Source organism: Colletotrichum abscissum (genome assembly GCF_030869225.1).
Source record: "Colletotrichum abscissum strain IMI 504890 chromosome Unknown Scaffold_65.1, whole genome shotgun sequence".
Lineage (NCBI taxonomy): Eukaryota > Fungi > Ascomycota > Sordariomycetes > Glomerellales > Glomerellaceae > Colletotrichum > Colletotrichum abscissum.
This window is the reverse complement of record NW_026850509.1, coordinates 35,178-47,829: the sequence shown is the minus strand read 5'-3', so window position 1 is coordinate 47,829 and position 12,652 is coordinate 35,178. Positions and strand designations below refer to the sequence as shown.

At 55.2% G+C, this 12,652-nt stretch overlaps 5 protein-coding genes across 5 annotated transcripts; 4 read left to right on the top strand and 1 right to left on the bottom strand.

Annotated features, from left to right (window-relative positions):
- Positions 1-465: 465 nt before the first annotated feature.
- Positions 466-1,660, top strand: CABS01_15307 (aldehyde reductase; the record flags this gene model as incomplete). Its single annotated transcript, XM_060548642.1, has 3 exons — positions 466-689; positions 762-1,134; positions 1,220-1,660. The coding sequence occupies 3 exons, from the start codon at positions 466-468 to the stop codon at positions 1,658-1,660; spliced, it is 1,038 nt and encodes a 345-aa protein (XP_060391909.1).
- A 610-nt stretch (positions 1,661-2,270) lies between these two features.
- On the bottom strand, positions 2,271-4,268 carry CABS01_15306 (kynurenine 3-monooxygenase; the record flags this gene model as incomplete). Its single annotated transcript, XM_060548641.1, has 4 exons — positions 2,271-3,065; positions 3,116-3,532; positions 3,602-3,819; positions 4,157-4,268. The coding sequence occupies 4 exons, from the start codon at positions 4,266-4,268 to the stop codon at positions 2,271-2,273; spliced, it is 1,542 nt and encodes a 513-aa protein (XP_060391908.1).
- A 932-nt stretch (positions 4,269-5,200) lies between these two features.
- On the top strand, positions 5,201-6,648 carry CABS01_15305 (methionine aminopeptidase; the record flags this gene model as incomplete). Its single annotated transcript, XM_060548640.1, has 4 exons — positions 5,201-5,341; positions 5,405-5,806; positions 5,887-6,433; positions 6,527-6,648. 4 exons carry the CDS (start codon positions 5,201-5,203, stop codon positions 6,646-6,648), a joined length of 1,212 nt encoding a protein of 403 aa, XP_060391907.1.
- A 1,829-nt stretch (positions 6,649-8,477) lies between these two features.
- On the top strand, positions 8,478-9,237 carry CABS01_15304 (cornichon protein; the record flags this gene model as incomplete). The annotated part of the gene is made up of 4 exons (XM_060548639.1): positions 8,478-8,578; positions 8,802-8,957; positions 9,021-9,087; positions 9,145-9,237. The coding sequence occupies 4 exons, from the start codon at positions 8,478-8,480 to the stop codon at positions 9,235-9,237; spliced, it is 417 nt and encodes a 138-aa protein (XP_060391906.1).
- An 857-nt stretch (positions 9,238-10,094) lies between these two features.
- Positions 10,095-11,760, top strand: CABS01_15303 (WD repeat domain-containing protein; the record flags this gene model as incomplete). Its single annotated transcript, XM_060548638.1, has 2 exons — positions 10,095-11,199; positions 11,264-11,760. 2 exons carry the CDS (start codon positions 10,095-10,097, stop codon positions 11,758-11,760), a joined length of 1,602 nt encoding a protein of 533 aa, XP_060391905.1.
- Positions 11,761-12,652: the final 892 nt, after the last annotated feature.

Sequence of the window (12,652 nt, the reverse complement as noted above, 5' to 3'; positions counted from 1 at the left end):
CCACAATCGCGGGGAAATCTGTAGCTATTGCCCTCGAGACGAGGAGCCTAGGATGCGGGATGCGGGGGAATCTCCACCATCGAGCGCCCAGTCGCGATGGACATCCCTCCGGCTGTAAGACAGGCTTTCTTTTTCTGGTCTCGGGACAGCGAGTCGCGCGTACAATAACCTAATTGCGCTAGTTCTCGGTATGCTTCCGTGTCAGAAGGGACCCTCGAGTCGGCCGAAATGTCAAGTTCATAGACACGAATCAATTCTTGAGCTGGTGGCAATTGCTAGCTCGACTTTTGGATCACTGAGCTAAAAGAGCTACCCCTGCTTGCCATCTGCGGTCAGGGTCTCTGGATATGTATTAAGAAGTCGACGTGAGGATTTGCTTGCTTTCTTTCAATCAACTAAACCCGTCACTCTCTTGTCATTCTCATACCTAGATACCCCAGAGACAAGGAGATCGAAAACCACAAAATGAACGCCAACTTGCTTAGATCTCGCCTGTTGCCGGCGGTGCAGGCCGCGCTGCCCAAGCAGCAAGTCAGAAGCGTCACAACTCGCTCGGTGCAATGGGAGCTCAACACTGGCGCAAAGATCCCCGCCATTGGCTTCGGAACGTTCCAAGACGCCGATGCGCAGGAGGAAGCCGTGAAGACGGCGCTGAAAGTCGGATTCCGTCACATTGATACCGCGAGAGTGTAAGTATCCCCGTCCATCCTAGCTTGATCACCAACCAGACAAAATTGAAGCTAAGTTTCTGTGTCCCATAGTTACGACACTGAAATCCAAGTCGGCAAGGGCATCAAAGCCAGCGGCGTCCCGCGCGAGGAAATCTTCCTGGGCACCAAGCTGTGGTGCAACTCGCACCACCCAGACGACGTCGAGGCCGCCCTCGACGCCTCCCTCAAGGACCTCGACACCCCCTATGTGGACCTTTTCCTGATGCACTACCCTTGCACGTTCCAAAGGGGCGAGGACCGCTTCCCCAAGGGCGCGGATGGCAAGATGATTATGGGCAAGACGACGTTTGTCGATACCTGGAAGGCGATGGAGGCGCTGCTCAAGACGGGCAAGACCAAGGCCATTGGCGTCAGCAACTTTAGCAAAGACGAGGTGCAGACACTTATTGACAAGGGATCAGTGGTACGTTTTACTCAGTCTCGAGAGAAGAAGAGAAGAGGATGAGAATAGGGGCATAAGAGTGTGAGCTAACTACAACGAAACCCAGGTTCCCGCCGTCCACCAGATGGAACTCCACCCCTACCTCCAACAAAAGTCCTTCGTCGATTGGCAACGCGCAAACGGCATCCACATGACGCACTTCTCGCCCCTCGGCAACCAAAACTCGTTCTACCGGGAGGTCTCGTGGTCCAAGGAGGCCTCGCACATGGCCCGCGTCATCGACCACCCGACGCTCGCTGAGATCGCGAAGAAGCACGGCAAGACCCCCGTGCAGGTCGCCCTCGCGTGGGGCGTCAACAGCGGACGGTCCGTGATCCCCAAGAGCGTCATCGAGTGGCAGATTAAGGAGAACCTCGAGTCGGATTTCCTGCTGGACGGGGAGGACATGGACAAGATTGCCAAGATGGATCTGAAGGCGAGATTTAATGTGCCGTCTGAGGAGTACAGGTGGCAGTTGTACAAGGGGCTGGATGGAGTTGAATACTGATTAGTATCACCGGCGAGTTCAAACATGCACGTAGTTACTCCATAGTTGGCGCTTAGATCCTGGACTCTGGAAGAGTATTGTAAATTCAAAAATGGGTAGGGCCTCTAGATTTAACTGATGAAGCCTCTGTTTCTGGATTTGTGTCAAGCTAAAGGCTTCATGTTCATCGGAGACTGTAAGCGCGATTTGATGTCGTCTTGATGTTTGCCAGATCAAGCCCTAGTGGTTCTGAATAATGATATATCTTATCCCGGGTTACTCAAGCACAAAGTGATTCATTGAGAGGAGAGCAGGAAGCCTCCAGGACAGTCAAAGATTGTAATTTTGAAAGTGTGCTGTACCAGTGACTGCGCTTAGTTTTCAAGTCTCGCAACATGGCAAACCTTGGAGCCAAACTTCACTCTCACATTGTTCACCCTCCTGAGAGTGTGACGAGAGAAGGTAAATCACCGTCAAGCTAGGTCACTGATAAGTTGTGATTTGCCAGATTCTCCTATTAAGAGCGGTTCAGCCATACGGCGGGTATATTGTATTTGAAGTCTTGAAGTTGGTAGTACAGTCTACAGAAATTCAACCCTCCAAGTAGGGAGTCATCACGTCACATCACACCTCACGCCTCCGTCGCCCGCAGCAAATACCGCAAAACCCCCTGCACAGCACCAACAACAACCCGCGGCCTCTTCCACCACAAGAACACGGCCCCGACAACGAGCGGACTGCACACCAGCGCCTCAAAAGTCTTCATCAGCACCTGGCCCTGGTGGTCGCTCTTAGCCACGACCTCAGAGTATCGCTCGTTGCCGAAGCTGACACGCGAGTACTTGGTCTGCCATCCCAGCCCAGGAGCGTACACCGACATTTTCTCCTCCAGCCACTTGCGCAGGCGGTAGCGCGGCGAGAGCACCGAGGCGCGCATCTCGACGTAGTTTTGCAGCGCCAGGTCGTTGATGGAGTGCGCGTCGGGCACGCGGTTCGCCGTGTACTCGGCCAGCGCCGCGCCGCGGTGGTAGGCGACGGCCGCGTAGGTGTCCGCGGCGTCTGCTCGGCTTCCTGACGGGTCGTTGGCTTGGGCCTCCGCCAGCCGGCGGTGCTTGTCGAGGATGGAGAAGAGGATGCGGACGTCTTCCAGGCCCGCGTTCATGCCCTGACCGTAGAAGGGGACCATTGCGTGCGCGGCGTCGCCGACGAGGACGGCGGAGGCGTCGTAGTGGTGGGGGCTGCACTTGATGCTGATCAGGGGCAGGTGGGGGTTCCGCTTGAAGGACTCGATGAGGTCTTCGGCTGGAATTAGGTCTGTTACACCCGGGAAGTGCTTGTCGAAGAAGGCTGGTAGACTTGACGGGTCTTGTTCAAGAGCCTCTGTTTGGTTGTTAGGGAGGAATAGCGTGCAGGTAAAGGAGCCGTCCTGGTATCTTGTCAGTCGGGTGCACAGAAGCATGTTCGAGAGATACTCACATCACTGGGTATGGCGATGAACATAAACTCCTTGCCAGGCCAGATATGCAGATGGTTTGGTGAGATTCTGAATTGCGACTTGCTGTCCGGTGAGGAAGCTTTGGCAGGCTTGATCTGGAACTCGCACCAGAGGGTGTCGATGTACTCTTGCTTGTAGTTCATCTGAGCAAACTTCATCAGGTGATATCTGACGGCGGAGTGCGCGCCATCGGCACCAATCATAAAGTCGAAGTCAATTTCAATCTCTTTGGCGCGGCCGGTAGCCGACCCGGACGTCATGTCCTCGAACCAAGCCTTGCACTTCTTGAAGTCTGCGCCAGTGAGCTTGTGGCTGAAGAAGAACTTGACGTTTGGCATCTCTTCGAGGATGTCGAGCATGCGCTTGTTCAAGCCGGCGCGGTCCACAGCATAGATGGCCTTGCATAACGATCAGCGTCAGGTTGATATGGCTGGCATCCGGGATGAGACCGGGCTCAGTTGACTCACTCTACCGTGGACATCATAGTCCTGCGAAGCCTCGTACAGATCACCTTTCGGGGTCCTGCCGTGGATCATGCGCCCCCGCATAGGAATGGTGGCGCCAAAGACATGTTCCAGTAACTTTGGTTGGCCAGCATTGCGCATGGCGTTGATGCCGCGCTCGGAAAGCGCCAAGTTGATGGAACGGGTGAAGTTTAAGAGAGTTGTTGTGGGGTCTCTGAGGTCTACATGGTTGTGACTGTTAGTCTGTATTCAAACTCATATCAACTAGTAGTAGATAGTTGTGTTGTTATGTTGTTGCTGGCGATTGATAATGGCGTCAATCCACAGAGTTGCCGAGATCAGGATCCCCAGATAAGGCAGAGAGAGAAGCAAACAAACACGACCTTATCTGCATCGCATCCACCAACGGGACATCACATCATGGCAAACAAGACTATTGAATGCGGCAATTGGTGGGGCAGACGAGGGGCAGGATCCATGATCTTCAACGGCGCGCTGAGCCGGGCGGGAACAAGAGACTTTGCCAAACGGAAAAAGAAAAGCGACAAGCAAACTTACCGGCTCTCAACTCGTAGATCTCAACCTCGTACCCGCGCTGTGCTGCATAGAGCGCAGCCAAAGAGCCGACGGGGCCGGCGCCGACCACGACGACCTTTTGGTTCTTAGCCATGTTCGTTTGGATGATAAGTTTACTGGTTTATTTGTGTCTTTTCTCGCCAGCTTCATGACATGTGAGAGGGAATTTGGAGAAAGGTTCGCATGTAATAGTGGCGTGAGAGAGAGAACTTGAATTCAGAGAACCCGCATGATGATTCGACCCTTGGGCGGGTCAAGCCGGCCGGATGAGAGGATTGAAGGGGAACAGGCGTCAACGACTTTTTTTCTCAACTAAGGTCAAGGTTCGCTGTGTTTCCAACCCCCCGATGCCTTGAGCATAGAGCGCAGAGCGGCGCAAGTCGGATTCGGTCGCTGCTCGGTGGTGTTCGGCTCGCGGGTATTCCCCGGAAGCTCCGACAAGGGAAGCTCCGCTCAGAAACTTTTTCTTTATTCCAGGTTTCTTACAAGTCGTTTACCTTACCTAAGGTGCCTTAAGTCAAGGTGGGATGAAGTCCCTGGACCCTGGCCGTGGCGCATCTGGATGGGAGTGGCTTACATTGGAACTCAATCGCTTCTATGTCTTATCCTTATCGATAGCCACCGTTATCAGCCCCGAGATTGAACCGCAGGTGGAAAAAAAGTACTTACAGCTGCCCTGTGCAGATTGCAGAGCAGCGTGGTGGCTGCGGGGAGCCACGCACAAGCGCCTATCACAGAGCGTGGGACGGATACGGGCTTGGAAATATTTCTTTCGTCAGGTCACTTTTTGTTCGTTCGTAGCCGAATCGTCAAATTTAGGGCGTGTGTTTGAGAAACTGCGCCGCCGCCTCGTCTGTCCGAACCCTGCTCCAATTCCAGGGTCCTCGCTCTTTCACTCCTCCACTCGTCGATCATCGTCGAGCAATCTTTAGCCTCTTCTTCTTTCGAGTCACTAGGGAATACCTTCCGTGCTCGAACTCACCTAGTCGCATATCTACTTGTTGTACCCCTCCACCACCGCCCACCATGACTGAACCTCCCGCGAAGAAGATGTGCCTCGGCGTCGACTGCCCCAACGAGGCTGGCACCCTTCAGTGCCCGACCTGCTTGAAGCTCGGAATCAAGGGCAGCTTCTTCTGCTCGCAGGACTGCTTCAAGAAGAACTGGGTATGTTTCGCTATTGCCACTGACCTCATATTACAAACCATTCCCGCTGACCTCCAATCGCAGGGAAACCACAAGTCCATGCACAAGTCTGAACAGAGTATACTTCACCATGTCCTCCCGCCAAAGGTCGTCTCTAAACCAGATCCAGAGACAGGTGTATTCAACCCCTTCCCGACGTACCCCTTCACCGGACCCCTCCGACCCGTCTACCCTCTGTCCGAACGCCGTACCGTCCCCAAGCACATCCCCCACCCCGACTGGTGGAAGGATGGTATTCCCAAGTATCCGAGAAGCATCCTGAACAGGAACAAGGTCGACATACTGGACGCCAAGGGAATCGCCGGCATGCGCAAGGTCTGCCGCCTGGCGCGTGAGGTTCTCGACATTGCCGCCGCCGCCGTCAAGCCCGGCATCACGACGGATTACATTGACGAGATTGTCCACAAGGCCTGCATAGAGCGCAACGTAGGTCTCACTCTGGGTGCATATCGTGCGCGTCGGGCAGGAGAAGAAGGAGCAAAGGAGCTAACCAGACCAAACCGCAGGCCTACCCGTCGCCCCTGAACTACAACCACTTCCCCAAGTCCGTATGCACATCCCTCAACGAGGTCATCTGCCACGGTATCCCCGACCAGCGCGTGCTCCTCGACGGCGACATCCTCAACATCGACGTCACCCTCTTCTTCGAGGGCTACCACGGCGACCTCAACGAGACGTACTACGTCGGCGACCGCGCCAAGGCCGACCCGGACGCGGTCCGCGTCGTGGAAGCTTCCCGCGACTGTCTCGACGCCGCCATCGCTGCCGTCAAGCCCGGCACGCTCATCCGCGAGTTTGGCAACATTATCGAAAAGATTGCTAAGGAGAGGAACTGCAGCGTCATCCGCACGTACTGTGGCCACGGCATCAACTCGCTGTTCCACTGCCCGCCCAACGTCCCCCACTACGCCAAGAACAAGACGGTGGGCGAGTGCAAGCCCGGCATGACGTTTACTATCGAGCCCATGATTGCGCTGGGCAAGTACCGCGATGTCACTTGGCCCGACAACTGGACGAGCACGACGATTGATGGCAAGAAAACTGCGCAATTTGGTGAGTGATGTTTTTGTTTTGCGCATGTTCTCCACGATGCTGTGGAAGGCCATTAAGAAGAAGAATGGAATGGCAGCTAACAGGAACGAACAGAGCACACTCTTCTTGTGACTGAGGACGGAGTCGAGGTCCTCACAGCTAGAACGGCCACGTCGCCTGGCGGCAAGGTGCCGATGCCCGGAACGAACGGCGAAGAGAAGGAGACCACCGCATAATTGATAACATTGGCATGGGACACGGGGTATAAGCGAGCACGGTGTAGAAGTACGAGAGGCGTTGAGTGAGAATTGAAGAGGGCGGAATACGTGGCGAGCGGACGCTGGGATGAGAGCATGATATGTGAGCAGGCATTGCTCTGGCATACACGGTGTTTAGGGGGTGATGCCATAACAAAGTGCCACGAAAACAAAAGCAATCGGCGCGATGGGGACAAGGGGCGTCGAATATCAAAAACATCAAAAGTTGAGTATGCTGAGAGGACGCTACGTGAGTGTGCCACAGCCGTCTGCCACCACAAGACCACAAGAGTCGGTCCGAGAGTACCCTGTCCCGTGCGACTGGAGACGACAGCTGTCATGGGCAAAGGGTTGTGCTGGGGACATGCTGAATCGCCGTCATGATGAGGTCTACTGTGTATGTATTTCTCGACCCCGCGATTATCAAATGCCCGGTATCGCATCGGTTCTGTTCAGTACAATCCGTAAGCAGTACAGTACTTGCGCAAACCAGCAAGTCGTGGAAAGCTCGCATTATGTCTTGCAGAGGCAGGTATTCACGTGATAGCAATGCTTGGATTCTGAAATTGCCCTTTACTGAGAGACAGGCGAGATAGAGGGGGGATTGAGGTTGAACCTGGCTCTTCCCAGCCACCCGGTGGAGATGTTGCGATAGCTTTCCACCCCGCCGCCACTTTCGCACTTTGCCCGGCGGACAAGCCTCACCGAACAGTGCAAGAGGGGTCGCGCAGGTAGGTAATTGGACCACTGGCGGTGGGTAAGACGACGATACAGGATCTGGGATTTCTTCATAGCCCAGAGCTCTCCTAAGCCGTATAGAGAGATAGAATTTGCGTATTGAGCGCAAAATGATAAAGAAGCTTGCCTTACTTACTGCGTATTGCGCTGGCTTGGAGATGCCAATGGAAGCGGTACGTACTGTTTATTGCTGACGCAGCTGGCAGAAGCTCAGAGGCTCAGATGGGTGGAAAGTGGAGTGGCGCTAAGCCTGTCAGGGTTTTCCGGGGGCCTATCTGAGCCCTTTCTCCCAGCACTGAACAGCAGCACGGACTGATTGAGGTGGGCTGGGCTGGGCTGGCGGGGAGAGAGGGGAGCCCTGGAGGGGCCAGTCCCCCGTGGCCCACGGCGCTGTTGGAGACCTGAACAAAGATACCTAATCAGTGCCCGCGGGTGAAAGAATCGCACAGCGCGGCGTGGAGCAGCGAGCCTCTTTCATCATCAGAGGTTTCCCAAGCCCCGTAACCCACCCTCCCGATTTTCCACGACTCGACTAGTGGCTCCCTGTCGCTCGCTACGCAACCCAACGCTACCCCGACGGGCCAGACCAAAGAACCACCGAACCAACGGAAACTCTCTTCACCACTTCACCTCGCTCTTCCAACTTTGTCTCTCTCAACCCACGTGCTGAACATCCTCCACCTCTTTTCAACCGCACAACTTCTCACCTCATAGCTGCCTGACCAAGAGACACGTCTGCTTGCCACCTAGACACGCAGCCAAACCCTGCCATCCATCCATCTACCTACAGATACCGTCGCCGCATACGCAGACACAGAGACAGAGCTCCATCTGCGCTCATCCATCCCTCCTCCTACATCACCCCAGTGACGTCGAAGCATTCCACCTGCCCGCACGCACGCATACAAGCTCCAAGTAGCCTCGCGAGCCAAAAACCAAGCTTCAACGCCGCCAAAACCCACGAATAGCAACTGCACTCGAAACAGCTGCTGTTGTCGCAAATCTCTCTATCCTCCCTTTCCATCTAAACATATCCAACTAGCGCAGCTCGCTGCCAACTTTCCGTCAAGATGTCCGGCGAAGCGTGGTTATACCTCTTCGCGGTGCTGATAAACGCCGTCAACCTCTTCCTTCAAGTCTTCTTCACCATCATGTACAGCGATCTGGAATGGTACGTTATCCTTCGTCTTATCCACCCATCTCCTTCCCGCCTCGCTGCTGCTGCTGCTGCTGCTGCTGCTGCGGCATGCTGCACGGCGCACGCCAGCTTCTTTCTTCCGTGCTCAGACGAGCTCGAGGCTAGACCGTGCTGCATGCTGCGGAGCGGGCGGACGCGATATAGCTGTCATCCCATGATCTCTTGCAATTGTATGCTAACATGCCTACTCTTACAGCGACTACATCAACCCCATTGACCTCTGCAACCGCCTCAACACCTACATCATCCCCGAAGCTGCCGTCCATGGATTCCTGACCTTTATGTTCCTGATCAATGGATACTGGGTACCTTTGATCCTGAACCTGCCGCTCGTAGCCTACAATGTCAAGAAGTATGTTCCCCCATGTGACTCGCCTGGAGGTGGCAGAACTCGAGAGAGCTGACTTGACCCTAGGATTGTCGACAACACCCACTTGTTGGATGCTACCGAGATCTTCCGCAAGCTGAATGTCCACAAGAAGGTAAGAGCCGCAACACACCTTAGCTCTAGCTAGCTCGTGTCTGACAAACTCGCGCAGGAATCATTTGTGAAGCTCGGCTTCCACCTGATCATGTTCTTCTTCTACCTCTACAGCATGATTGTCGCCCTCATCCGCGACGAGTCCTCTTAAACGGTGAACTCTGCCCTGCGCACAACACACAGGACGGATTCCAGTATATAGATACCATGCCACGTGGACAAGAACGAACCAAACGTACACGCCGATGCGCTGCCATCCTCTAAAACGATGCACCATCCGGAGCTACTATCCAAGAGGGAGGGAGAGGTTTCGGGCGGGCAACCGCTAGACATGGAGGGGAGTCATGATACCAGCAATGCGGGGTGTCAAAAGGAGAAACGACAGCTGACAGATATGGTGTCCCGGAGTTACGGGCAGACATAGGTGTCTCTGCTTGGATTCTGATGATGATGAATGGGAAAGAGAAAACGGAATACGACACACAAGCACATGGTGGAGGAGGGCATGAAGGAACGAAACGGGCGGGAGACGGGTTACGATGCGAAAGACCAAATACCTAGCTGTTTACTTTATGTTGCTACCAGGCCGGCTGGTCCTGGGAGCGGCGGGTTGCGATAATTGAGTAATGACAGATCTTCTGAATGTCTCTTTCTTTGAAGCTTGTTGACTTACTGCCCCAAACTAAACTTTTTCAACGCGGCTGTTACCTTACTTTCAGACACCCTTGAGTGTGAGTTTGGTGTGTATGTGGTACCAAAAGCTGCCCAAGCTTTCCGTACGCCTGTTTGCGCCTGGAACCTGAGCTTCGAGGTCGGAAACCGCAGATCCCAAGGGTAGCTCCCCAAATTCAAATCCTGACATCAGATCACGTGACACCAACTTTTTGCTGCCACGACCAGGAACACCAGCGGCCAGTTGCGACCAAACATTGCGATTCTGCGACACCAGCAAAACCCACCCACTCACTGTTCAAATCTCTCGCGACGGACGAGACGACAGCACCCAAGATGTCGGGCTTCGGAGACTACCCGCCCAACATGGCGCCCCAGGATGCGCTCGTCGTGCGGCAAGAAGCCGAGCCCGATCACGCAGTCGTCCCCTACACCGGCGAAGACCTGGCCCGACCGCGCGTCGGCCCCGCGAACCCCTTTAAAGACGAATCCGCCATGACGCTGAAGCGCAAGAACGTTCTCACCGGCCGGGCGGAGGAGACGTGCATTTCAGAACACACCTTCCGCAGCAAACACCGCGCCGTCGAGCGGAAAGGCGGGCCCGAACGAGAGTACCAGACGGGCGCGGCCGTGAAAGAGGAGAACGCGCGGATACGGTCCGGTCGCGAGGGCAAAGGCGACGCGACGATCGTTGAAGGTGACGGTGCGTACCTGGGCCCCTGGGCGCGGTACCGTCGCGAAGAGTACGAAGTCGTCGGCGAGGGCGAGGCGCTGGCCAGCGACGAGGAGTACGAGGAGGTGACGGACGACGGCGAGGACGACGACGTGGTGGAGAGTGGGACGGTGCTGCGCGCGCCCGAGGCGGCGCTGGCGCGGAGGAAGGAGGTGGAGGCCATGGGCGAGGAGACGACAACGTTCCACGGCGCCGAGGAGACGGATTACCAGGGCCGGACGTACATGCACGTCCCGCAGGACCTCGACGTCGACCTGCGCAAGGAGGCCGGCAGCGTGACGAATTACATCCCCAAGAAGCAGATCCACGCGTGGAAGGACCACACGAAAGCCGTCACGGCGCTGCGGTTCTTCCCCGGGTCAGGACACTTGTTGTTGTCTGCCTCGGCGGACAGCACGGTCAAGATTTGGGACGTCTATCACGAGCGGTCGCTGCTGCGGACGTTTTCGGGCCACGCCAAGGCGGTGTCGGACGCGACGTTCAACAGCGACGGCACGCGGTTCTTGTCGGCGAGCTTTGATCGGCAGATTAAGCTGTGGGACACGGAGACGGGCACGTGTCTGAGCCGGTTCTCGACGGGCAAGACGCCGCATGTGGTGCGGTTTAACCCGTCGGCGGAGCACGCTCACGAGTTTGTGGCGGGTATGTCGGACAAGAAGATTGTGCAGTGGGATACGCGCGCCGGCAACGAGATTGTGCAAGAATATGGTGAGTCCCCTTGGTCTTCCCCCTTTTCATCGGAGAGTAAACATGATGTACTAACACTTGCAAGACCACCATCTCGCCGCCATCAACACAATCACATTCGTCGACGAAGGCCGCCGCTTCATGACGACATCAGACGACAAGTCCCTCCGCGCCTGGGACTACAACATCCCAGTCCCGATCAAGTACATCGCCGAGCCCTACATGTACCCAATGACGCGCGCAGCGCCGCACCCGAGCGGGAAATACGTCGCCTTCCAGTCGTCGGACAACCAGATTGTTGTGTATGGCGCCAACGACAAGTTCCGGCAGAACCGCAAAAAGTCGTACCGGGGCCACAACAACGCCGGCACGGCCATCGACGTCAGCGTCAGCCCCGACGGGCAGTTCTTGGCGAGCGGCGATACGCAGGGGTTCGTGTGCTTCTGGGACTGGAAGACGTGTAAGATGTATCATAAGCTCAAGGCGGGAGATCAGGCTGTCACGTGTGTCGCGTGGCATCCGCAGGAGACGAGCAAGTTTGTTTCGGCGGGGGCGGAGGGGGATATTCGGTATTGGGATTAAGGGAGGTGCGTATTCTTCAGGAGAAGACATCATCAGTCTGTGTCTAGATGAGAGAAGGGTCTTTGTATTGTATCGTAGGCATTGCTCGGCGTTGGGAAGGGATCAAAATGATATCGCCCGTTACTTGTCTCATCACTCACAAAGCCAATCCTGATAACCTTGATATGTTTCGTTTGGTATTGGAACGTACACCGTTCATGCCAACGCTCACCGATCCCAGCAGCTTTTGGTTGTTTCTTTTTCGAATCAAGGTAGCTCTATCCCACCTCGACATCGCTTTCCTCCTTCTGCCCTTGGGCACCCGTGGCTATGTACCCCCCTCAAACCCATTCCTCACGCCAGCACAGCAGCGCTCGGCTAGGTCGGCGAGTTTAGGTCGGGCTGCGTGCGAGGTGGTCGAATTGGTTAAGATAAACAAAAGAAAATACTCCCATGAAGTCGGAGTCCGGGTTGACTGAGGGGCGCGCTATTCAAGTCCGGGCAGGGGCGTGAGTTCTTTAGTATGTTATCCCCTCATATTTCCTTCCTTTTCTTTTTGATTCTCCAAAGGAGGGGGTTTTCTTGTTATTTTTCCTCCGGTGAAATGCGGAGACGTGGATATACGTAATAGTCAATGCTATGAGGTTGATCATCTATTGTCTTGGTGATGTATTACACGGCAGTGCTTCGTACTGCACACCTGGGCTGGATAGATCGCGATACCTTCACCATCGCAGCTCACCTATGACAAATGTACACCAAATACGAGCAGCAATCTATCTACCTCAATCACATGTCTCGTATTCACACGGAGAAAAAGGCCGCCCATATTCCAACTACTCGTTCCTTATCTTAGTGCGCGCAATTTCGACGGCTCAGCTACTAAACAGTTAGAACCTCGCCTACACGCGCG